The sequence below is a fragment of the Sorex fumeus genome, unplaced genomic scaffold, assembly GCF_029834395.1.
Source record: "Sorex fumeus unplaced genomic scaffold, SorFum_2.1 ptg000029l, whole genome shotgun sequence".
Lineage (NCBI taxonomy): Eukaryota > Metazoa > Chordata > Mammalia > Eulipotyphla > Soricidae > Sorex > Sorex fumeus.
Genome location: NW_026606086.1, coordinates 4,729,358 through 4,752,263, shown reverse-complemented (window position 1 = coordinate 4,752,263; position 22,906 = coordinate 4,729,358). Strand labels below are relative to the sequence as shown.

The following is a 22,906-nucleotide window of genomic DNA, read 5'->3' as shown; positions in this document are numbered from 1 at the left end:
AAATACAAATACTGATATTGTGGAGATAACTCCTAAAAAAGATGAAATCAGGAAATCACCCTTCAAGGGAAAAAGTGATTTTTAAAAACTTCCCCCAGAGTTAAAAAATTCAGCTTCTATCATTTTACTGATTCAGGTTTCAAAAGTGAGCTGAACCCAGAATAAACGAGCAGCAGGAGGGCGCGAGGTGCTAAGGAAGCTGGGGGCCGGGGACTGTGCTCTCATTATCACACGCCTTCCCAGCCTGCTCCGGCTGAACCCGGATTCCCTAGATGCAGGAGCTAGTGGAGATGCCGCCACCGCCAGCAGCTGGGAGGAAGGTGGGAGGGACAGGGAGTGCAGATGATGACTGGCAAAGGACCTGACACCAGGAGAGGGCCTGGCACCACCTTTCCCCGGGCGCCCACAGCCCGCCTGCCGCCTGGCGCCAGGCCCCAGTCACCTCAAAGGCGGCCAAGATCACCTTGGCCTTCTTGCTGAGCACGGCGCCCACGGCGTTGAAGTTGCGGTCTTGGATCTCAGCGTAGAGCTCCTCGGCTGAGTTCAGCGGCAGCTTCTTGGACTCTGTGGGCAGGGCCTGCCCGTCACCCTGCCTCTTCAGGGCGAATTTCTCGGGTGGCAGCTTTACATGACCTGCACGGGAGGGGACACCCAAGTGAGACTCCAGAGACTTCCTGTCAGGGGAGAGCACTGGGCTTTGAGTCACTAGATGCACACGAGCGTAGGACGCTCACGCTTTTCACGCACGGCTTCCCTGCCCTGGCCCGCGGGACGCCTCCTGCCACTGCCAGCCCGAACTGAACTCAGGATGGGGCCACCCGAGGAAACATGCCCCAGGGCGACCTAACTGCAGGTCTGTCCTGCTGGCGCGTGCAAGTGCATGCCGTCTATACCGCCATTTCAAAAAGCCAAGAGGAGCCCAGGATGGGGCTGGAGTGATAGCACAGCAGGGAAGGTGATTGCCTTGCACGGGGCAGACCCAGGTTCGAGTCCCAGCATCCCATATGGCCCCCTGAGCACCGCCAGGAGTAACTCCTGAGTGCAGCGCCAGGAGTAACCCCTGTGCATTGCCAAGTGTGACCCCTGTCACTGTCCTCCCATTGTTCATCGATTTTGCTCAAGCGGGCCCAGTAACGTCTCCATTTTGAGACTTGTTACTGTGTTTGCCATATAGAACACGTCACGGGTAGCTTGCCAGACTTTGCCATGCAGGCAAGATACTCTCCGAAAAAGAAAAAGAAAAGTCAAAAGAAAAACAAAAACAAAAACAAGATCCCAGGAATCATCTCAGCATGGAAGTTTGCTTGAGGCCGGAGACAGCTCCAACGGCTTCTTTCCTTTCTGTTTCCTTTCTCTTATTTTTGGGCCAAACCTGTCAGAGCTCAAGGCTTATTCCTGCCTCTGTGCTCTGGGCTAATTCTTGGCAGTGACTGGGGGAACCATATGCGGTCCTGGGGACCAAACTCACCCTAATTGCTGCACTGCCTCTAGCTCCAAGATGGTTCCTTTCAAAAAATCATCTCCTCCACTTTCAACACAAATCCCGACGTGTCTACACACAATCAGCTCCACTGCTGTGGGTCCAGAGAGACGGGTCATCGGGGGCAGCGCATGCTCAAGTCCAGCTGTCTGTTCCTCTGAGCACTGCCCCGTGTGGGCCCTGAGCCCTGTGGGGTGGGTGCTGAGAAACATAAAGCAACAAGAAGAACTCCTGCATCGGAGAATGTGGGAGAGAAAGTGAACGACGGAAGAAAAATACTTCTCGGGTGCTTTCCAAATCCTAAGCCCCTCGGAACAGCCCGGGCACCAGCGTCTGGAGACAGCACGCCACAGTGGCCGCGGGACCCAGGGCCTGAGCACATGCTGAGATACACGAGGTCGGCAAGATCTCGCATTCCAGCTCAAAGCAGAGGGGCAGCCGCTGGCCCAGGCAGCCTGCACGCAGCTCCTGCACGGACCTGCCCTCGCCCTTGGTCCAGCCACGGCCGCAGAGCTGGGGGGTTATAGGGAAGCCCAATTTCTCCTTGTTTTTCAGATTTCTCTTAATTTTTTCTTTTTTGGGGGGGTCACACCCAGCAATGCACAGGAGTCACTAGTGGCTCTGCACTCAGGAATTACTCCTGGTGGTGCTCAGGGGACACTATGGGATGCTGGGAATCGAACCCGGGCTGAGCCGCGTGCAAGGAAAATGCCCTACCCGCTGTACTATCACTCCAGCCCTCTCCCTTAATTAAATGTTTCATCAGAAGTAAGTGTGTGATGTGAAGAGACTGTGAGCTCCCAAAACGCCTTCCCCCCGGAGGCACCCCACAAGCCCCATCTCTCACACCTCCGCACCAGCCACCCCAGCACCTCTGCCAGATCCCTCGAGGGACTTGCAGAAGCACCAGGAGGTGGGGACCCCTCGCACGGGGTGCTCCCGTGCCAGTGAAAGCTCGGAGTAGGAGTCTGGGGAGGGACTGTGTGTGTGGCATCACCCCCAGCCGCTGCCAAGCAAAGCCCCGGTGGCCCCAGGGCCACGGACTGGCCCCACAGAGCAGAAAATCACCGAGATCAGCCCCACAGTCCCTTGGGCACTGCTTACAACTGTCCCCACAAAAGGAAGCAACTTAAGAAGTTATCCTTTGGAACAACTGGTAAAAAACAAACCGGAAACACCCCCATAATCATGAAAGAGCAGGAAAACGCTTTGTTGTGTGGAAATGCCTCCATGTGTGGTCCTGTTCTGCTTCCGTGGCCGCTGTCACTGAGCCACGCATTCACCACTGCAGTGACATACAGACTAACACACACGAACACACACACACACACACACACACACACACACACACACACACACACGCCATCGCAATCCACTCTGCGATAACCAGCTTGGCACACTGGACAGACAGCACTGTCTGGACTCAGCCAACACTCAGCAGCTGCAGGGCTCTGTGTCCCCAGAGAGACCCCATGCAGTTAGCTGCATCCCCATCCTTCCAGACCGGGGCTCTATCCCCAGGGCTGTTTCCCCAGCCCCCGGCCAGGGCCACTCCTGAAGTCGCCGGAGTTACCCCTCTTGTGGCCTGGGGCTCCGTATTATGAAGAAAAGACACAATCAGACTGTGGGAAACTTCTCAGACTGTATCCCAGCAGGAGCTACTCCCAGCTCAGTGCTCACTGGATGAGGCAGGAGCGCGGATGGAACCGAGCGCTGGCTGTGCGCCTGGCACTAGCCCCGTGAGCTTTCCTAGCCCCCACTCAGATCTGAAATGCTACAGAATCTAACACCCGGGGCCAAAGCCCCCTGACCTCAGACCCAGGCACCCCTCAGAAACGCTCTATTCCTCACGCCTCCCTGGGCGGCCTGAGCAGCGGGGCTGCACACCGCATGGCCCTCTGCACAAGGCCTTCGCCTCAGTTTCCCCGATGGTGTCCTGGCTCGAGCTCGCTTTAACCTTGGGCTGAAAGTCAGTGCCTGACATTTTCAAGTATTCTGACTTATACACAAATGCCACACCTTTAAAAACAGACACTTTTGAGATTGATTTTACTCAGCTAACCTATTAGTAAATGATGTCGCTTCACTTACTGTTCTGGAAGCCATAAATTTCATCGACGAATCCTTCGTATGTCAGCTGAGTCGCAAGGGGCGTTAATGAATCCACATTTCAATCAAGCAACAAGAGGTTATCAAAACCAGGAAATATTGAATTCTGACTTTCTGTAAACTCTCTCTCCATCCTCATCATCATATTGGCCACTTGCTGGGAACAAAGTACAGAATCAGGGAGAGCCTTTTTAGCAATGGGCGGATTTTAAAATGAAGCTAAAAAGAGCCCGGCAATCCAAAATTTAAAAATAAGGCGGAAAAAAATGGAACAATAAAATAAAACAAGACAGGCCCGAGACAGTATGGTAGGTAGGATGCTTGCCTTGCAGGTGGCTGACACAGGTTCAATTCCTGGCACCACGTACGATCCCTCAAACCCTGCCAGGAGTGAGCCCCGAGCACTGCAGGGTATGGAGAGGGCGGGAGGAGGGAGAGGGCGAGAGAGGGAGGGAGAGTAGGGATGGAAAAGAAAAGATAAAAAATAGAAAAGAGAAAAGGAAAGAGGGCTGGGAGACAGCAGAGGGGCCAGGGGTCACGCCTTGCACGCAGACAGACTCATTTTGGTGGCCCGAGCACAGAGCCAAGAGCACTGCGAGGTGGAGCCCCAAACCCCACCTGCAGGAGAGAGGCCTCTCTCCCCGCCCCGGCTCACCCTGGCGCACTCGCCCTTGCCGAAGATCTAGGGGATGGTCCCGTACAGGCCAGCAGCTTCATCAGGCCCTTGGTCGCGTGGTACAGGCCCGTCTTGTCGCTGTCCAGGCAGCACTCCTGTGGGAGAGGGCCAGGCGCGTGGGCACAGGCTCTGTGAGTCAGCACCGAGGCCTCAAGGCAGCATCTCTACTGGGGGCAAGCATTGCTGGGCGGGTGAGGAAAGGCTGGCCTCCGCCTGCCCGCGTGACCACACAGCAGAACACTCTGGGCTTGTGGAAGGGCAGGCAGCCTCTCCCACATACAGCAGCGAGTGTCACAGGGGACAGCAGGCGGGCAGCCACGGTCTCGGAGAAGGGCCACAAGGTCCATTTAACACACAGACAAAAAGAAACATCTTTGGCCCAGAAAGAGCAAAGAGCACGCACGCGCCGCCCAGCCGGGTGGTTCAGCAGGGCTGACAGAGCACACACGGTCCCCAGCGGGGCCTCAAGATCTCTCCTGTGCCTCAATCCCTTCATCCAGCAAGTGCGGAGAGCAGAGGAGGGAAATCACACAACGCGCTTCACCTGCACTCCACCTAATGGGGCGGCACTGCTGGTGCCCATCGCGGGACTCTCTTTTTATCTTTTTTCTTTTTGGGTCACACCCGGCAATGCACTGGGGTTACTCCTGGCTCATGCACTCAGGAACTACTCCTAGTGGTGCTCGGGGGACCATATGGGATGCTGGGAATCGAACCCGTGTCGGCCGCATGCAAGGCAAACGCCCTACCTGCTGTGCTATTGCTCCAGTCCCTCATCGTGGAATCTTTGACCCTGTCTAAGGCAGCAGCCAACAGGCGTGCACCGCAGAGGCGTGAGGACGAGGGGTGCAGACTGAGGGCGGGGTAGAGAGGGAGACCTCCCAGAGAGCCTGGCCCAGATTGAGCATAACATCCCCAAAGATCACGTAGGATGTCTCTGCCAAGTCTGGGGTGCAGCCTCACACTTCAGTCCAAAATATCCTGGTCGGGATGTCCAAAGAGTCCTCAGAAAAGGACCAGAAACTCCGCATTGGAGCAGAGCAGAGAGGAAGATTCAGTGGAAGGAAAGCATTAGGGGACCTCTTTCAAACAGCTCAGGGGCATAGGTGACTGTTCAGAGCGGGAACTGTGTCTGCCTGCGGACAGCTAAGCCGGCTCCTGCCTGGCCCTGCCCAGCCCCGAGCACCCAACAAAACATTCATTTTGAAAAACGGCGTATTACTACAGAGACACCTCTAACAACTCCCACCCGGTGAGGCTCAGGGGATACCCCTGGCTCTGCACTCAGGAATTATTCTGGTGGTGCTTCGGGGACCATATGGGATGCCGGGGATTGAACCTGGGTCAGCTGTGTGCAAGGCAAATGCCCTCCGAATGTATATAGCTCCAGCCCTTGCAATTCCTCTTTAACAGCCACTAGGGTCATAACTGGTGGTGTGTGGGTCCCTCCTGTCCTGAACTCGGGGCTCCCCAGGTGATGCGGGCTTGGGGGCCGTCGTGGCTCAGGGCGAGAGAGAAGGCGTGAATGCAGCATCCACGGGCGGATGTGGGGCCCGTGGCAACGAACTGTCTGGGGTCTGTCTGTTGGGATGGCCTTGCCCCGCCCACGCAGGGCCAGGAGCAACCCTGGGTGTGACTGAGACAGCTCCTATCCTCAGCTGGGGTGACCAAGCCGCTTCCTCAACGCTTCCGCACTGCTGATTGGGAAAGGGAGCAGAGAGGCCGCTCCCAGACCTGCAATGGCTCGGATGGAAGGCGAACCCCTAGTCCTGTCACCACTCAGGGCCGGGCAGGCCCCTGTCCTGTCACCACACAGGGGCATGCAGGCCTGTGTCCTGTCACCAAACAAGGCCATGCAAGCCCCTCCCTGCTTCATGACTGGGGTGGGGAGAGACCATCGGGGAGCCCAGGAAAGTTCTGGATTCCACAGGATGAAGCCCAGAGACGTGAGCAAACCCACAGGGAGCTGGGTGACAGCAGCGCAGAACCCAAGCGAGCCCCAGGTTCTTTCTCTTAAGGTGCTGCTGAGACCAACATGCCGAGGGGAAATGGTGCCCAGAAATCTGGTGATGCACCTGCGTTCTCGAAAGGTCGTGTCTTGAGACCAGCAGCAGCAGTACCACAAATCAACTCACACGCCCAAGGAATGCAGGGAAACGCGGTCGTGTCTCAAACACACCTGCACAAGCTTCCAATGATAGAAGGTGCAGAGGGTGCAGACAGGCACTGGGAGCGTTGGGGCCGTGCACGGGTTCCAGCTGACTCCCTGGCTTGGCACTTGGGGTCATACCTGGCGGGGCTTGGTGGACCGTATGGGGTGCCAGGGAACAAACCCGGGTCTGCAAGGGACAAGGCAAGTGCCCTACCCACATCACTATCTCTCTGGCCCGGTACGAAGTTTTTAGAAGACATTATCAAGCTGATGTGTTTCCCCCTTGCATCTTCCCCTTCATTCCGGTATTTATTTTCCCTTTCCCTCCCTTTCTTGCTGAGGCTGAGGGTCGCACACTCTAGGTGGTGGTTAAACACTTGGTGGGGGGGTCCCCACTCGGCCTCCCAGAACTCCAGCCATGCCCAATTTTCCCTTTTTCCAGTGAAGAATGTGCCATAGGAAAAACATCCGGTTGAAAACTCAAATATATCAATGCTTTTGGGTCTACAGATTCTCTTAAGGGACTCAGCATGGAGAAACCTCACCCCACAGAAGAAAGAGCCAGAGTTATGGCCCAGGCACCCCTAAGAGCCAACCTGACACTTTGAAAGAGAAATTTTTCAGAAGTGCTCCCTGTCATAAAGATAGTAAACAAAACATATAAAATCATATTTGCAAACAAAACACAACCTTTCAGAAAAAGACAATATTTAAAAAAGAAAAACTCTGGGAGCCAGATAGATAGTATAGTGGGAAGGTGCTTCCCTGGCATCAAAGAGTCAAATATGGACCCCTGAGGACCCCCAAGAGTAAGCCCTGAGCATCACCAGGTGAAGCCCCAAGCAAAAACCAAAGCAAAGCAAACAAATAAATATGTGCAGAAAATAACCAGTAGGAAACGGGCTGGGACGGGCGTGTGGGAGAAACAGAATTTCCCGCACACCCTGCACCCAGCCCTTAGGTCACACTGCAGAACCTCAAGAGTTTGAATGAAAAATGTAAGCAATTTTATTTCTAGAAAATGAAAATGTAAGATAAAAGTCTTCAGGTCTTGCCAAGACTCAATCAAGGGGAAAGGCGAGTCATGTAAACAAAATCACTCAGAAAGGGCTAACTGGAAAAACGCAGTGACAGACTTGACTATTTCTGGCTGGAGTGGCCCTGCCTTCCACTCTCAAAGCTTCCTCCACAGCCACAGTGAATTCAGGGTGGGAGGGCACAAGGACAAACATCGAACAGCAGCAGAGAAACACCAAAAAATCAACACATTTAAGGAAAATTGATTTTTGAGAATTCAGTAAGGGCAACAACAATTTTAAGCCAATTTGTTGGAACAGGAGGGTCTCCATAAGCAAGAGGAGCAGCGGCCCGAGAGGCAGCACAGGGGAAGGCGCTGGTCTTGCACGCAGCCAATCTGGGTTCTAGCCCCAGCACCACATATGGTCCCCGAGCAAGCGCAGGAGTGATCCTTGAGCACAGAACCAGGAGTAAACCTTGAGCACTGCTGGGTGTGGCCCAACTCCCATCTCTCCCCAAAAGGAAGAAGCTGGACGCTTCCAGGAATCACTAAAATGCCAGCGTGAGTGTCACCATCACAAATGAGTGTCAAGTTCAAAGGGCAAACACTGAACTTACTCTGAAGGCGCCCTCCGACTCCATGGAGAGAAGGTCCCCGTCGAAGGGAATGAGGTCCAGGCTGTACTCCTCCCGATGGATGAAGGAGCCCAGGACGCCCAGGTCCTTCAGCCGCTGCTCACACAGCAGGCTACGCCGGGGCACAAACAAAATGTGGAAATCTCTTGTGGGGCCACGTCTGTCTTCACTGCAAGAGAGGACCGTGCCTTGGCCCGAGGCCCCGACGCGAGGACTGCTCCCCAGGGCCCCACCTGTGCCTGACACACAGTGGGCTCTAAAGAGACGCTTATGAGCTAACCACCCACTACCGACTCGGCCCAAGTTTCGAGTTTTCCTGCTCTCTTGATGTGATGCTTTTTCTGGAAACCGCTGACCTGTGCTCTGCCAAGGGGCAGTGCTGCTTCTCTTGGGCCATTGATGGGACATGAAAACTCTCAGGGTTGGGGCTGGAGCAACAGCGCAGCGGGTAGGGCGTTTGCCTTGCACGCAGCTGACTCGGATTCGATTCCCAGTTCCCAGCATCCTATATGGTCCCCTGAGCACCACCGGGGGTAATTCCTGAGTACAGAGCCAGGATTAACCCCTGTGCATTGACGGGTGTCACCCAAAAAGAGAAAAAAAAAAAAGAAAAACCTCTCAGGGTTATTGCAATGGACATCTGTTTCTTGCAGAAAAAAAAATGTTTCTATTTAATCAAGCAATGTCTCTAGGAAAATAAAAGGTTGCTTCACACCGTGCCCGATCTTGGGCAAATACCCCACATGCTTTTAAGTCCGTCCGTAGGGGCCACGTCGATCAGACATAATGCAGATGGGGCTGGTGCACTTCCTCCATAGATGCTGCAGCATTAAATTTTAATCAGCTTCGTCTGACGGTGCTTATGAAATTTGAGCATATGGTATTCAGTACTTGAAAAAGAACCACTAGCTGTTTTTCTTTTTATAAAAAAATCTGGGTCCTACTACTGAGACAGGCCGGAGCTTCCTACTGTCCTGAGAGAGTGGGTTTCTGTGGTTTGCCCTGCCTCCCCAAGCCCCAATGCACAAAGTTTCCCATTCTCTATTTATAGTTTTTGGGCCACACCTGCAGGTGCTCAGGGATAACTCCTGGCTATGCACTCAGAAGTCACTCCTGGAAAACTTGGGGACCACACTGGGTTCCGAGGATCTCTCCTTGATTGACTGCAGAGTATCCTACTCCTGACCCCCCATTCTCCTCCGACACACTCTCACATCTGTCCAAAGATCCACTTCCTAAAGCGCTGGCAAGCAAAGGTGTCCTAATGAGCACTAAAACCACTAGAGGAATGATTCCGTATGGACCATGCATCAGCTCTGAGATACCTAAGCACATTTTCAGCAATTATATCCATCAGTTCTAGCGGGGTCTGACGAAAAAAATGATATTCTTGACATCCGCTGCTTGCACCGGCTTCCTTTGAGTGTGAACATTTTCTCCACCTCATGTTCCTAGGAAAGCACACATACAAATGGTGAACAGAACCCCTAAAGCTTAGCAGCCGACCCAAACTCAGACATCACTGCAGGCAGCCAACCCGGGTTGGATTGCCGGCCTCCCACTCCGTCCCCAAACACCACCAAGAGTCATTCCTGAGTGCAGAGCTAGGGGTAAGTCTGAGCACTGCCAGGGGTGGCCCAAACAAAACAGACCAACAACAAAAACTCAGGTGTTCTAACACTCCCACTCCAAAGCACAGTAGACTTTAGTGTTGAGTCAGAGAATGCAGGGGTTACGGTACATGCCTGACACATGACTGCCAACTTCGCCCCCTGGCACCACAAGGGTCTCAAGCATTGCCATGTGCATCCCAAGAGAGGCCACTGGAGTGGCCTGGGATATCCCTGCCACCACAGCGCCAAGCCTCCTCAAACTGCTAAGAATCACCACCAGGAGGTGCCCTGGGGCAGTGCTCAGGAGACCTGGGGCTAGGGAGAAAGTAGAGTGGTTAAGGTGCTTGCTTTGCATTCAGCTGACCCGGGGATCTATCCCCAGCACCCCATACTGTCCACTGAGCACTGCCAGGAGTGATCCTAAGTGCAAAGCCAGGAGTAAGTCCTGAGCACTGCCTGGCACGAGCCCCCAAATAAAATTCAAAACCACTGTAGGATAAAAATTTAGATTCCCCAAAGCCAGGTATATAAATTCAGGCTGAAGTAACCAATCCTGTGTCTGAAAAACTTTGAGCCACATTTAGTAACAATCAGAAGATATTCCACTCCGTCAAGGAGAAGAGGGGGGTGCACACCCACCCTTGAAAGGTCCACTGAAGGCTCCTATGCTGCCCGAGCCCCTGAGCTGCTTGTGCCCATGTAGCCGAGCAAATGCGGTGCCCGCAGCTCTCCTTGAGATGGGGACTTTTGTGCTTTCCTTTCTAATGTTGGGATGTGTGTAGGGGCTCTCTCTGTCTTTGGAGAAGCCCACGGTCTCTCCTGAAATGTTACTCTCTCTCCGCTCGTCCTCTTCCTAAAGGTCACCAAATAAAATGGTTTTTTTTTACTTCAAATAAATAAACAAAAGGTCCACAGAAGATAAAACATTTACCACTCATAACAGCATCAGTGATTCTAAAAACCAGACAGCTCTGCACACCAGTTACTCCAGAAGTGGAACATCATATTACTCTTGCTAGAGTAAAGAATAACAGCTTCAAAAAAAGTAATAATAACCAAAACCTTTTTACCTTTAGAAGTGAGTACTGTGCAATCAAGCCAAATGGTCCTGTGAGATACTCATCTCAAACTATTGCCTGCGGGAGAGAGAAGCGTCCCGTTGTTTTAGTAAAAGCAATTTCAGTAACGGCCAACAGCAAACAACAGTCATTTGCAAACTCTGGACAAACAGAACTTGCAGTTAACAATAGCTGACCACACTCATATTCCGTGGCCTGAAGAAAAACAGCGTCAGGGCAAGGGGTGCTCCTGGCCACGGAAGCACATTCACTGTCATCCACAAAGAGTGTGTTTGCAGTGTCCTGGGGTCAGACTGGGGTCATGAGCCCCGTGGGTGAACTGCCAAGGACACCGTTCAACCCAGCATGTAACAGCCATCATATAATCCAGCGTCTATCAAATGAAAACCTCTCGTGTAGGTATCCCATAGGTATCTTAATTCTGAGAGAGTATTTGGAAAGCTGGGACAGTGTCATGTGCCCCTGAGAGAGTCAGGCCTCCAGCTGACCTTCGCCTCTACCTAGGTAAGGATGGTGTCACTGGGGGCCAGGACGAATGCCAAGCGGCCTGTGAGCATTTCGCCTGTGCGACACCAGGGTCCTTTTTCCTCATTTGGCGTAACTGATTGCGCGAACCGGGGAGGAACAGGCAGCTGGGAAAAGTGGTACCCAGGGTAACTAGCATGCAGCGCCACCCCGCACAAGGGGACAGCGGGGAGTGCCTGGACCTGGGGCTGGACTCGTCCTGCTGAGACTGACTCCAGTCGCCCCCGTTTTCCTTCCCAGAGCCGAGTCGCAGGGGTGGGGAGCACAACGCCCCCTCTATCGGGGCTGCCGACTCTGGGGGGCGCCCCCGGACCCAGAGGCTGCTGCCCGCCCTGGCCCTCAGCTTGCTGCCCACACACATGTCCAGGAACTCGCTCAGCACGTTCAGGTTCACCTGCCTGATGGCAGGTGCGCGGCCTTGGCGCCTCTGGGCCCCGCCGCCACATGACGCCGCGGTCACGTGAGAAGAGTGACATCACACCCCTTCATCTCCTTCCATCCTGCTAGTGGCGCCGGGTGTGCCCCACCGAGCCAGGGCACAGGCTTCCGAGACTCAGCGCTTCCAGGGGGCTGTACAGACCCCCCCAGACCCCCAGCAGAGCCGGGGCACAGCGCTGCCTCTGCTCCCTTGGAGGGACCCTCCCGGGAAGATGGGGGTGGGGGGAGAGGGCGCCCTGGCGTCATCTCCCCTGCACTGCCAGCTGGCCTTGCGAGGACACGTTCCCCACCCCCCACCCCCTGCCCCGGCTCCCGGGAGGGTCTCAGGGGGTCCTCGGGTTCCCCTGGCCATCACCGGGTTCTGCTCAGTGAGGGACCTAGCAGCAGCCCCAGCAGGCCGGTGAGTGGCTCGTTGCGCCCTCTGCTGGCCGCCGTGGGAGCTGCACAGGTGCCGGGCCCTGCCTGGCGCGGGGGTCCCGCCCACCCGCACCCAGCAGCGCCTCACTCAGGCCCGTCCCCGCGTCCCGGGGGTTCCCTGCCCGCCCCTCGGGGGCCTGCCCGTGGCTGCGGAGCCGCAGGATGGGGCGCTGCCTGCGCAGCGGTCCCTGGGGGGCCTCCGGCCTGATGACCGAGCTCTGTGGCGCCAGGTTGGTTGGCGGGGGCCGGAGCAGGGCCGGCGACTCCCGGCGGGCGACCCCCGGCGCCCGTCTCCCCGCGCGGGGCGGACCCCAGACCCCGGCGCCCAGGGAGGCGCACCCCGAGGCCACGTGACCGTCTTTCCTGGGGGAAGCGGCGGACGGGCAGCGGGGAGCTCAGGGCGTGCGAGTTCTGGGGCGCGGGGGCGCGAGGGTCTGAGACTGGAGGCGTCTGTCCGCGGGGTCCGGGCAGCGGCAGCGGCAGCCAGACTGGAAGGCGGCCTCGGCGTCTGGCCCTCGGGCAGGGCGGGGTCCTAGTCTGGTGGAGGTGGCATAGGGCTCAGGCTTCCAGCTCTGAGTCTCCCTCATCCGGGGCGCGCGGCTCCGCGCGGTCTAGGAGATGGGGGTCAGCGGCGGCGCGGGCGTCCCCCACGTGCCGGCAGGGGGCTGTCCCCGCTGCAGCGCCCCCGCCCCAGACTCACCCCGCACCCCCACGCCTGCTAGGGGGCGCCCTCCACTCCAGGTGGGAAAACCCCCAGACCACTGAGCCTCCTAGGACCCGCTGGCCACGGACTGCTGGTTGTAGGCCCTGAGGGTCCTCACGGCCCCTGGGGCCTCGACTTCCCTTCCTGTGCCAGAAATCAACCCAGAGAGAGGCCAGTGCACAACTGCCCTAGAACTGATGCTCAACGGCTCCCAGGACTATTGTGGGAGGAGGGGCCCAGGCTTTGATGCTTGCAGAAGTTTAGTGAAATTTTACTGAGTATGAAGAAGAAAAAGTTTGCCTATGTGTACATGCCAGAACCCGCGTATCATTGTGTCCATTTGAATTTTAAGAAACAAGTTAATAACTTTGGGAGATGGAGAACAGAAAGAAAAAAAAAGAACTTGTTGCAGCCCCACCCCACCCCCCAAAAAAGAATTCTTTTAAACACCTAATCCCAGGAAGAAGTGCTATTTCTTGAATAAATTATTACCAAGCAATGACAACAATTAAAACACACACAAAAGGACGTGTGGGGGGAGCACAGGGTGGGGACGGACATTCAGTCAAGACTGGGCAATGCCACAGCCTGGAAAGGACATGAGAGGGGACAGAAGTGTGGTTCCTGGGATGCATATTTGGAGAGAGACAGAGGTGCGTGTGAAGTGGGGGATCTCATTAAAGTCTGGGGTCCAGGACAGCAGTGGATGTTCGTGTCCTACTCAGTGGTTCGAATCGGTGTGCCTTGGGGATGGAGGGAATGTGCACCCCTGGGAGAAGCCGGGAGGGCCACTGGGTATTCCCTCCAACCCACCTTGCGGCACTGGGTCATGCATGTTTAGATCACATGCTCTGGGCCATAGCACCAGTGATGCGGGCAGGTGACACATTGAATGAGGCATAACTTACAGCAACAAGCCGAGTCTCCCTGGTCCCCGGGTGAGTGGGTGAACGAGGAGCATGTTCCGAGGGTCAGATGCCTCCGAAAACTGACAGGAGGAATCGGAGACTGAGGCCCACCTTAGAAATGGCAGAATGTATGTCTCGTTAGTGAGACCCAAGATATCCGCACACACATTACAGAATTCTCATGGGTTTACGGCAAACGGAAATTCTCACAGAGATGAAAAGAGAAGTGTGTATTTCTCTCAGCGCCTGGCTCACACTTACACTCCAGATCATTAAATAGAAAGCAAAGAATCTGAGACTAACAGAGATCTCCTGAATTCAACACCCAAGGGCTGGAAATACACCGGAAAGGGTGGACTTCTGTGCAGTTAAGCTATTACATGAGCAACACCTCGCTAGGGAATAGGATCTTGTTTAGGTGGAAATAAGAGCGTTTTAGTGGAAAGGAAATCTCTGATGCGACCCTGTGGGTCAGGAATCTTGACTTTCCTATGGCATGTGTTTGGGGCTGGGCTGGGGTCTACGCTTCACAGACAGGAGAGCTGTGTTGGTCCCCAGCACTGCATGGTCTCTGGAGGCAGGAATGACTGAAGAGCACTGTGTCCCCAAAGCAAAACAAAACAAACTTATTTGGTAACTGATCCCACCATAAGATTATTTTAAGAGTTCCTTGCTCTAAATCGAACACATACTTAGAAAATCTGATTTTAAATGTTTATTCAAAGTGAAGGGGTTTAAGGAGGATGAGCAGAGTCTCTTACCCCCGCGCCTGGCTGTCCTCGCCGGGGCCCCTTGGAGGGGAGCGGGTTGAGTTTCCCTCCCCACCCCGACCAGGGCTCCGGCAGCCGAAGACCTCCACAACCAGCCACCACCATGCTGAGACCACTCTCCACAGGCATGAAGGTACTAGCAGAGGAACAAAGGCATGCGTGTCCTGGGGCTGAGATCTCCAAGCCTGCTCGGATTGGGGCTGAGCATCCTCCACTCAGATCCTCCATATTCTAGTAGGCAGGGGTTACAGCCACCAACTGCCCCCCCTTGTGCCCTGTAATCCCATCAATGGCCAAGACCCAGAGACTATAAAACCCAGCTCCCAGAAGCATCTTATTATCTCATTCTTACTTTGGACAAACTGGCAGGCTACCGAATGTAACCTGCCCACACGGCAGAGTCTGGCAAACTCCCCGTGGCTTACCCAATATGCCAAATACCAGTAACAATGATGAGGCTCAGTCTACTAACCCTGAAAGAGCCTTGAATATGGCACTTTTTTAAAAATTCTCAGGTCTAAGCCAAAGGAGACATTACTGGGGCCTGTTCGAGGCAATCGACGAACAACAAGATGGTTGTGAACGTGATCGTGAGCAGATTCCGATTTTTTTGGGGGGGAGGGGGTCATACCGAGAGATCGCAGGGGATCCTCCTGGTTCTGCACTCAGGAATTACTCCTGGCAGTGCTTGGAGGACCATATGGGATGCCAAGGATCGAACCCAAGTTGGCCGTGTGCAAGACAAACGCTCTCCACTCTGGAATGTCACTCCAGTCCCAGACTCCCATTCTTTGGTCAGGACTATCCAACTAGCCTGAGGCAGGAGGGGAGGGCAGCTTCCTTGGCGTGTTCCTGACACAAGCCTGGAACATTGCACAATCACCTGGCAGCCTTTCCTCGAGTGGGCATGTGTGGTGACCCCTACATGGACACGGCCAAACAGACCCCGGCAGCTGCTCCTGCTGACCAGTCCTCACGGCTAATTCCTTTGGTCTCTTCTCAGCTCTGACTTCTATCGTGCAATCCACAAGTGGCTAGAGGACATTGGGCCTCTTTACCGATTCCCGAGTCACAAATACGCTTTAGATTTGGTGTCATGAGGAACAGCAGAGGGAGGAGAGCCGGAAGGGAGGTCTCCGGGGCCAGAAACCTTTCCCAAGGGATCACACTATCCAGATTCTTTCCTTACGACTTTCATAAGAAATAAATCTCAGTCATCATGCAAATGCCTTAAAGTGTTACTGGGCAGCCTTTCGAAATGCAAAAACAAGAACCAAATATTAGAAACTAAAAAAATATATGAAATTTATTATAACGTGGATAGAGTTTCTTTAGTCTTTCCATCAAAGACACACAGATAGAGCAAAGGAAGCAGGAGTGGGAGGAAAAAGAGAGGGTGAGGTGAGCACGGCAGCGCGTGAGCGTGGAGACAGCCAGACATCAGCACCCACAGTGAGCTCAGGACCACGGAGGCTGCCTCCCGGCCCCGCAGAGTTACTGACCAAAGCCCGAGCCTGACATTCTGGTTCTGGTATCTGTCCTTGGCCGTCAGGGAAGTGGGGGACTCTGAACAGGACTTCCCCCCCCCCCGCCATCCTCTCTGGGCTCTAGCAGTGGTCTGAGCAGGGCAGGACTGACCCTGCCTTCCGCAACTGGACCCGTTTTCAACCTGTCTGAAAACCTAACTTGGAGACAAGCTCCCGAAAGAAACGCTGACTTCACAAAGTGCAGAGACACACCTTTGGCACACATCGCGTGCAGCTAAGCTGGAGATAACTACAGTCTGGGGAAAACCCGCAGCAAATCCAGGGGCTGGGTGAGTGTAGCCGACGTCCTCGCTCAGAGGCAGCAGTTCTGCGCCTCCATGTGGGAGCCCAGGATGGAGAGAGCCACCGCCATCAGGACTGCACGCCAACAAGGCCCTTGGGGGCAGGCAGCGGTTTCTGCATGAACCCAGGGAAACTGGACCTAAACCCTTCTAGGCTTTCAACCTGAGAGCAGAGCAAATTCCTTTTAGCACTTTATCTACCATCACACTCAGACCTACATCTGAATCCTTTACAATCTCTACCTGGCGATGAAGATCCTGGGATTAGCTACAATTGAGTTGTCTTCAGATTTCTGAATCAGACACAACTTGCCATGATTAACGAGAAGAAACAGTTCATTATTTGTTTTAAAATTTTTTAATAGTTTTAAAATTTTTTACTCCCACAAAAAAAATAATAAAGTCATCATTTGTTCCTTAGATTCAATGAAAGTTTTTTTCCTTCGGGGTCGATGGGTGCACACCTGGCCATGCTCAGGGTTTACCATGGCTCTGGGCTCAGGGTACCACATGGGGTGCCAGGGATTGAACCCAGCTCAGCTGTGTACAAGACAAGATAGTACCAGTTCTACGACTTCCCTGGCCCCTGAAAGAGTGACTTTCCATGGACGGCTGCATAAACATTCCTGGGACATGGGGGGAGAAGGGGAACAGAGGTGATGAGACAGCAGAGGGAAATGGACAAGTGGTTAAATGGGTCATTTATTTTTTAAAATTTATTTATGTATTTATGTTTGCCGGGGGTCACGCCAGGCAATGCACAGGGTTACTCCTGGCTCTGCACTCAGGAATTACTCCTGGTGTTGCTCAGGAGACCATATGGGATGCTGGGAATCGAACCCGGGTCGGCCGCGTGCAAGGCCCTACCCCGCTGTGCTACCGCTCCAGCACTAAGTTGCTAGCCAAGACGAGTGTCTTAAAAAAACAAAACCAAAATGAAACAAAAAACTGCTTCCCGTTCTGACGGATGGTTCCTCCTCAAGCCAGGGGCGCCAGCCTTGATTCTGGGGGGCTGTGCGTTGTGGGGAGCACGGGGGAGGACGGGACTCTGGTGTCTGTGTACCCCCAACTTGGGAGTTGTCTCCTGCAAATAGCACCAGGGATGAACCGACCATTTGGGACCAGCTGTGGGGGGCTGGGAGGATGAGCAGATGGAAGGACCTGAGATGGGAGGCAACCATGGACGCGCAGCAGACCCCGACAATCGCCACTCAAGAGTACAGAGGAGGGGGTCTCCCCGCAACCAGAACAGACGGTGGGGGTGGGGCGGGGGCTGCGCTGTGTCACAGGGAATTAGCGCACAGTAGATTTCATGGGAAACGCATTTCCCTTCCTTGTGTCCTCCATCTTCGGCAGCCTGGCAGTGGGCTGGCCTTGGGGATATTCCTGGCTCCTTGCTGGGGGCTGGGTGGAGGGAGGGAACTCTGCCTCCTGCAAAGCCTGTGCTCCCTGTGGCCCCAGACTTCAGAGCAAAGCTCAGATATGCTTAGGCCCATCTGCCTTTTTCTTTTCTTTTGTTTTGGGGCTACACCTGGTGATATGAGGGGCTTACTCCTGGCGATGCGCTCAAGGATCACTCCTGGCGGGGGGAGGGTCCACCTGGGATGCCGGGGATCAGGGATCGACCCTGGGTTGGCCTCAAACAAGGCAAGTACCCTGCCCGCTGTGCTATCCTGCACTTCCCTTATTTGTCCTTTGCATTCTTACTTTCGTTTGCATTTCTGCAGGAAGTTCAAATTCTGGGTTTATCTGCCCCACCTCAGTTCAAGATTTTTTCCATCCTGTTGAATTATGTCTTTTTCTCCTGATACTCTGGTTGAAGTTTTTTGTTCTCCTTAGTCATAACAGTACATGTAGAAAACGAATCTGTAACAAGACAGTTCTTTTTTGTGGCACATTTGGCGGTGTTCGGGCTTACCCCTGGCTCTGTGCTCAGAGAGCACTCCTGGCGGTGCTCGGGGGACCATATGGAGTGCGGGAATCAAACCTGAGTCAGACAAAACACAAGGCAAGAGCCCTCCCACTGTGATATTGATGTCGGTGGGTCCCACGGGTGACTTATGTGAAGCGGGGAGGAGAAAGACGGTCACTTTCTCCCCACCCGCCTCTGCCACCCGGGACCCAGGGTTACTGGGTTCTTGTCTCGCCTCGCAGAAAGGAATTTCAGGAGTAGACAAGCAGTGAAACAAATAGATTTTATTTGAAGGATTTTTGGAGAGGGAGAGAAAGGGATAAGCAGATAAGCGGGGGAATGGAGAGTACGAGAGAGAGAGAGAGAGAGAGAGAGAGAGAGAGAGAGAGAGAGAGAGTAACACGTCCAGAGAGAACGCGGGCTTCTCCGAGAGTGGAGAGAACCCCTACACACATCCCAGCATTAGACACGAAAGCATGAAAGTAAACATCTCAAGAGGGGAGATGCGGGCGACACATGCGCTCGGGCACCACATGTGCTCGGCCACGTGGGCACAAGCAGCACATGGGCTCCTTTGTTCAAGGTGGCCTTTATAGGGTTTCTCCAACCTGCCCCCAACCTGGGGCTTCTTCACAGGTAAAAGTCTGTTGCTAAGGAGGTTACCAGGGAAGTTCAAAAAGAGGAATTTCATGGGGAGGAGGCCTCAGGGTCTGTGGATGGTCTTATCAGGCCTTTGCTTTCTGTATCCACAAGGTGGGTCATTCCTAGAATTCTTCTTCCATGAAACTTTGTTTCATTGCAAAGGGCCTTTCCCTATCTACCTGCCTACATCACAACCATTATTGACTTACTGGTCCTACTCTATCCTAAGCATCCTCTGTCCCCTACACTTGTGGTTGTTTCCAACCATTGACAAGGCCTCCTGGCCCCCATTTTTCTAGCCTTGGATATCAATCTCGTGTGTGTGCGTGTGTGTGTGTGTGTGTGTGTGTGTGTGTGTGTGTGTGTATTATGGGCTGGAGCCATAGCACAGCGGGTAGGGCATTTGCCTTGCACGCAGCCAACATGGCCGTCCCGAGTTCGATTCCTCCGCCCCTCTCGGAGAGCCTGGCATGCTACCGAGAATATCTCGCCCGCAAGTCAAAGTCTGGCAAGCTACCCGTGACGTATTCGATATGCCAAACACAGTAACAACAAGTCTCACGATGGAGACGTTACTGGGCCCGCTCGAGCAAATCGATGAAGAACGGGAGGACCGTGACCATATATATTATATTCCACAAAATGGGTGCTTACTTATATTCGTGAAGGGACTTGGGAACCATATCCAGCAGTGCTGAGGCTCCTCCGAGCTCTGCTCAGGCATCACTCCTGGAGGGGATACTGGGGACCCTATGAAGTGCCAGGGAAAGGAATCTGGGTTTGCTGCTTGCTAGGCATCAGCCTTGCCCCAGGGCTCTCTCTCCAATCTAGAGTTTACTGACTTACAACCTAGTATTACAGAATATTCACAGTACAATGTAATATTTGGATATCCTGCAAAGTAACCATGATTCATGTATAGACCGTTTGAATTCCCTACCATAGATTCTAAAGTCAAGGACTGCTATTGGGTATTATGTAGGCTAAAAGTAACGGTCTTGCTCAAGCTCTTTCTCTAGAAAAATCAACCTGAGGAGACGTGGGTCAAACGTACAGGAGTTGGTGCTTATAAACATCTTTGGATCTGTTAATTTGGGTTAATGATATAGCAACTTCCAGTTTCTTTCCCAGACTTTATGGATTGATGGTGTTTGTACTGCATGGTGTCTTTTTAGTTTCATCTCGTGAAATCGCTATGGAGAATCACTGAAGGTATTCATTTTAGGCTACGTTGATTAGGAAGCTTTGCAATAATACAATAAAGGTTTTATTTGTTTTGGGTTTTTTTATTTTTTTTTGCTTTTTGAGTCACACCTGGTGGTGCACAGGGGTTACTCCTGGCTCTTCACTCAAGAGTTACTCCTGGCGGTGCTCAGGGGACCATGTGGGATGCTGGGAATTGAATCCGGGTTTGCTGCGTGCAAGGCAAACGCCCTACCCGCTGTGCTATCTCTCCAGCCCCCTGTTTTGGGTTTTTTTTTTACCTTTAAACCTCACCAGTGGTTCTTTTTTTTTTCATTTTTTATAATTTTATTTATTGAATCACCATGAGACCAGTTACAAAGCTTTCGGGTTTAAGTCTTGGTCATACAATGAAACATCCGTACCTTCACCAGTACCCATTCTCCACCACCAAAAACCCTAGTATACCCCCATCCCACACCCTCTCCTTACCTGTGGAAGAGATGATTTCCACATTACTCTCTCTCTACTTTGATTACATTCAAAAGTTTGACACCAGACCCACGATTATTATTTTGGATTTTACGCCAACACTCAGATCTCCTGAAAAGGCAACAGTAGACAATTTGTTTTCTATTCCTGGTTATAAATAACATATGATGTCGTGTGGCTGCAGTAGTGGCTGCGCGATTTTGGGATTCCAAAATTTTAACAATTAAATCTGGAGGGATTTCTTGTCAAAACCTGCTGGGTTCCGAGATTTGTTCCTGAGTCTCTGGGATCATGGCCATTAAGCAGCTTGATCGGAGCCAGAAAGGCCGTTAGTGGGCGGTGACTAGGGGTCTTGTTGGGATGGGGAGGAAAGGGCTGGTACCACATCCATCCCGTGAGGCCCCACGTGTCTCATCACTGAGGGCCCAAACCTGACTGTCCAATGGCCTCTGGAGGATGGCAGCCACCGAGCCACCAAGGGGGAGCAGGTGGAGGGACAGCACTCTTTCCTCCCTGGAATGGCCCAGCGACAGTAACCTACTGCAGGGTCTGGATGCATTTCTGCCAAAAGCCACTGGATTCCTAGATTTGTTTCTGAGTCTCTGGGATCATGGCCGTTAAGTAGCTTAATCAGGAGCCAGAGAGGCCATTCGTGGGCGGTGACTTGGGGTCTTGTTGAGACTGGGAGGAAAAGGCCGGCTCCACCCCCATCCCATGAGGCCCCACGTATCTCATCACTGTGGGCCCAAACCTGACTGTCCAATGGACTCTGGCGGATGGTGGCCACTAAGCCGCCAAGAGGGAGCAGGCGCAGGGACAGTACCCTTTCTCCCCTCGGGTGGCCCGGCAACAGTAACCTATTGTGCGGTCCTGACGCATTTCTGCCAAAAGCTGCTGGGTTTCGAGATTTGTTTCTGAGTCTCTGGGATCATGGCCGTTAAACAGCTTGATCAGAAGCCAGAGAGGCCGTTTGTGGGTGACAACTTGGGATCTCGTTGAGGAGGAAAGGGCCAGCTCCACCCCCATCTGATGAGGCCCTACGTGTCTCGTCACTGTGGGCCCAAACCTGATTGTCCAATGGCCTCTGGAAGATGGCGGCCAGCAGGCTGCCAGGGGGAACAGGCCAAGGCACAAAATCTATTCCCACCTGGAGTGGCCCAGCGCCTGTAACTTACTGCAGGGACTCGACACATTTCTGCCAAAAACCGTTGGGTTTCGAGGTTTGTTTCTGAGTGTCTGGTATCATGGCCGTTAAGCAGTTCAATCAGGAACCAGAGAGGCGATGCCTCCAATTATATAGCTGAACTGGAGGTGGTTTGTGGGTGTGTCTCCCACAAACCTAACTTTTGCCTGTTTGCTTTCTTGGTAAACTCTGCCCCAAGTTTTTGGGGTCTGGCCCAAGGCACGGCAGCAATTTGGGGGTACCTGGAAGTCTGAAGGCGCCATCAGGCTGGGTGTTAGTCTCCTATTTTTTACTTAATGTTCCCCAGATGAATGCAATCTTTCTATGTCTGTCTCTCTCTTTCTGACTCATTTCGCTTAGCATGATATTTTCCATGTAGTACCACTTGTATGTAAAGTTCATGATTTCATCTTTTCTAACAGCTACATAGTACTCCATTGTGTAGATGTACCAAAGTTTCTTTAACCAGTCATCTGTTCTCAGGCACTCAGGTTTTTTCCAGATTCTGGCTATTGTAAACAGTGCTGCAATGAACAAACAAGTGCAGATGTCACTTCGAGTATACATTTTGGCCTCTCTGGGATATATTCCCAGGAATGGTATTGCTGGGTCAAATAGGAGCTCAATTTCTAATTTTTTGAGAATCGACCATACTGTTTTACAAAAGGGCTGAACCAGCCGGCATTCCCACCAACAGTGAAGGAGGGTCCCTTTCTCGCCGCATCTGCGCCAACTCTGGTTGCTTTTGTTCTTTTGGATGTGGGCCAGTCTGTGTGGTGTGAGATGATATCTCATTGTGGTTTTGATCTGCATCGCCCTGATGATTAATGATGTAGAGCATTTTCTCATGTGCCTTTTAGTCACTTAGATTTCTTCTTTGAGAAAGTTTCTGTTCATTTCGATGCCCCATTTTTTGATGTGGTTCGATGTTTTCTTCTTGTGGAGTTCAACCAGTACTTTGTATATCCTTGATATCAACCCTTTGTTGGATGTCTATTGGGTGAATATCCTTTCCCATTCTGTAGACTGTCTTTGTACTTTGGTTACTGTTTCTTTTGAGGTGCAGAAGCTTCTTAGTTTAAAGTAGTCCCATTTATCTATCTCTGTTTTCACTTGCTTGACCAGTGGCATGACATCTTTGAAG

At 53.0% G+C, this 22,906-nt stretch overlaps 1 protein-coding gene across 1 annotated transcript in view; it reads right to left on the bottom strand.

Annotated features, from left to right (window-relative positions):
- Positions 1-132: 132 nt before the first annotated feature.
- LOC130024610 (CAP-Gly domain-containing linker protein 1-like) overlaps positions 133-22,906 on the bottom strand; it is a 49,223-nt gene continuing 26,449 nt past the window's right edge. Inside the window, 3 exon segments of the mRNA XM_056115314.1 lie at positions 133-150; positions 464-633; positions 4,291-4,360. Coding sequence (XP_055971289.1) covers positions 133-150; positions 464-633; positions 4,291-4,360 — 258 coding nt within the window.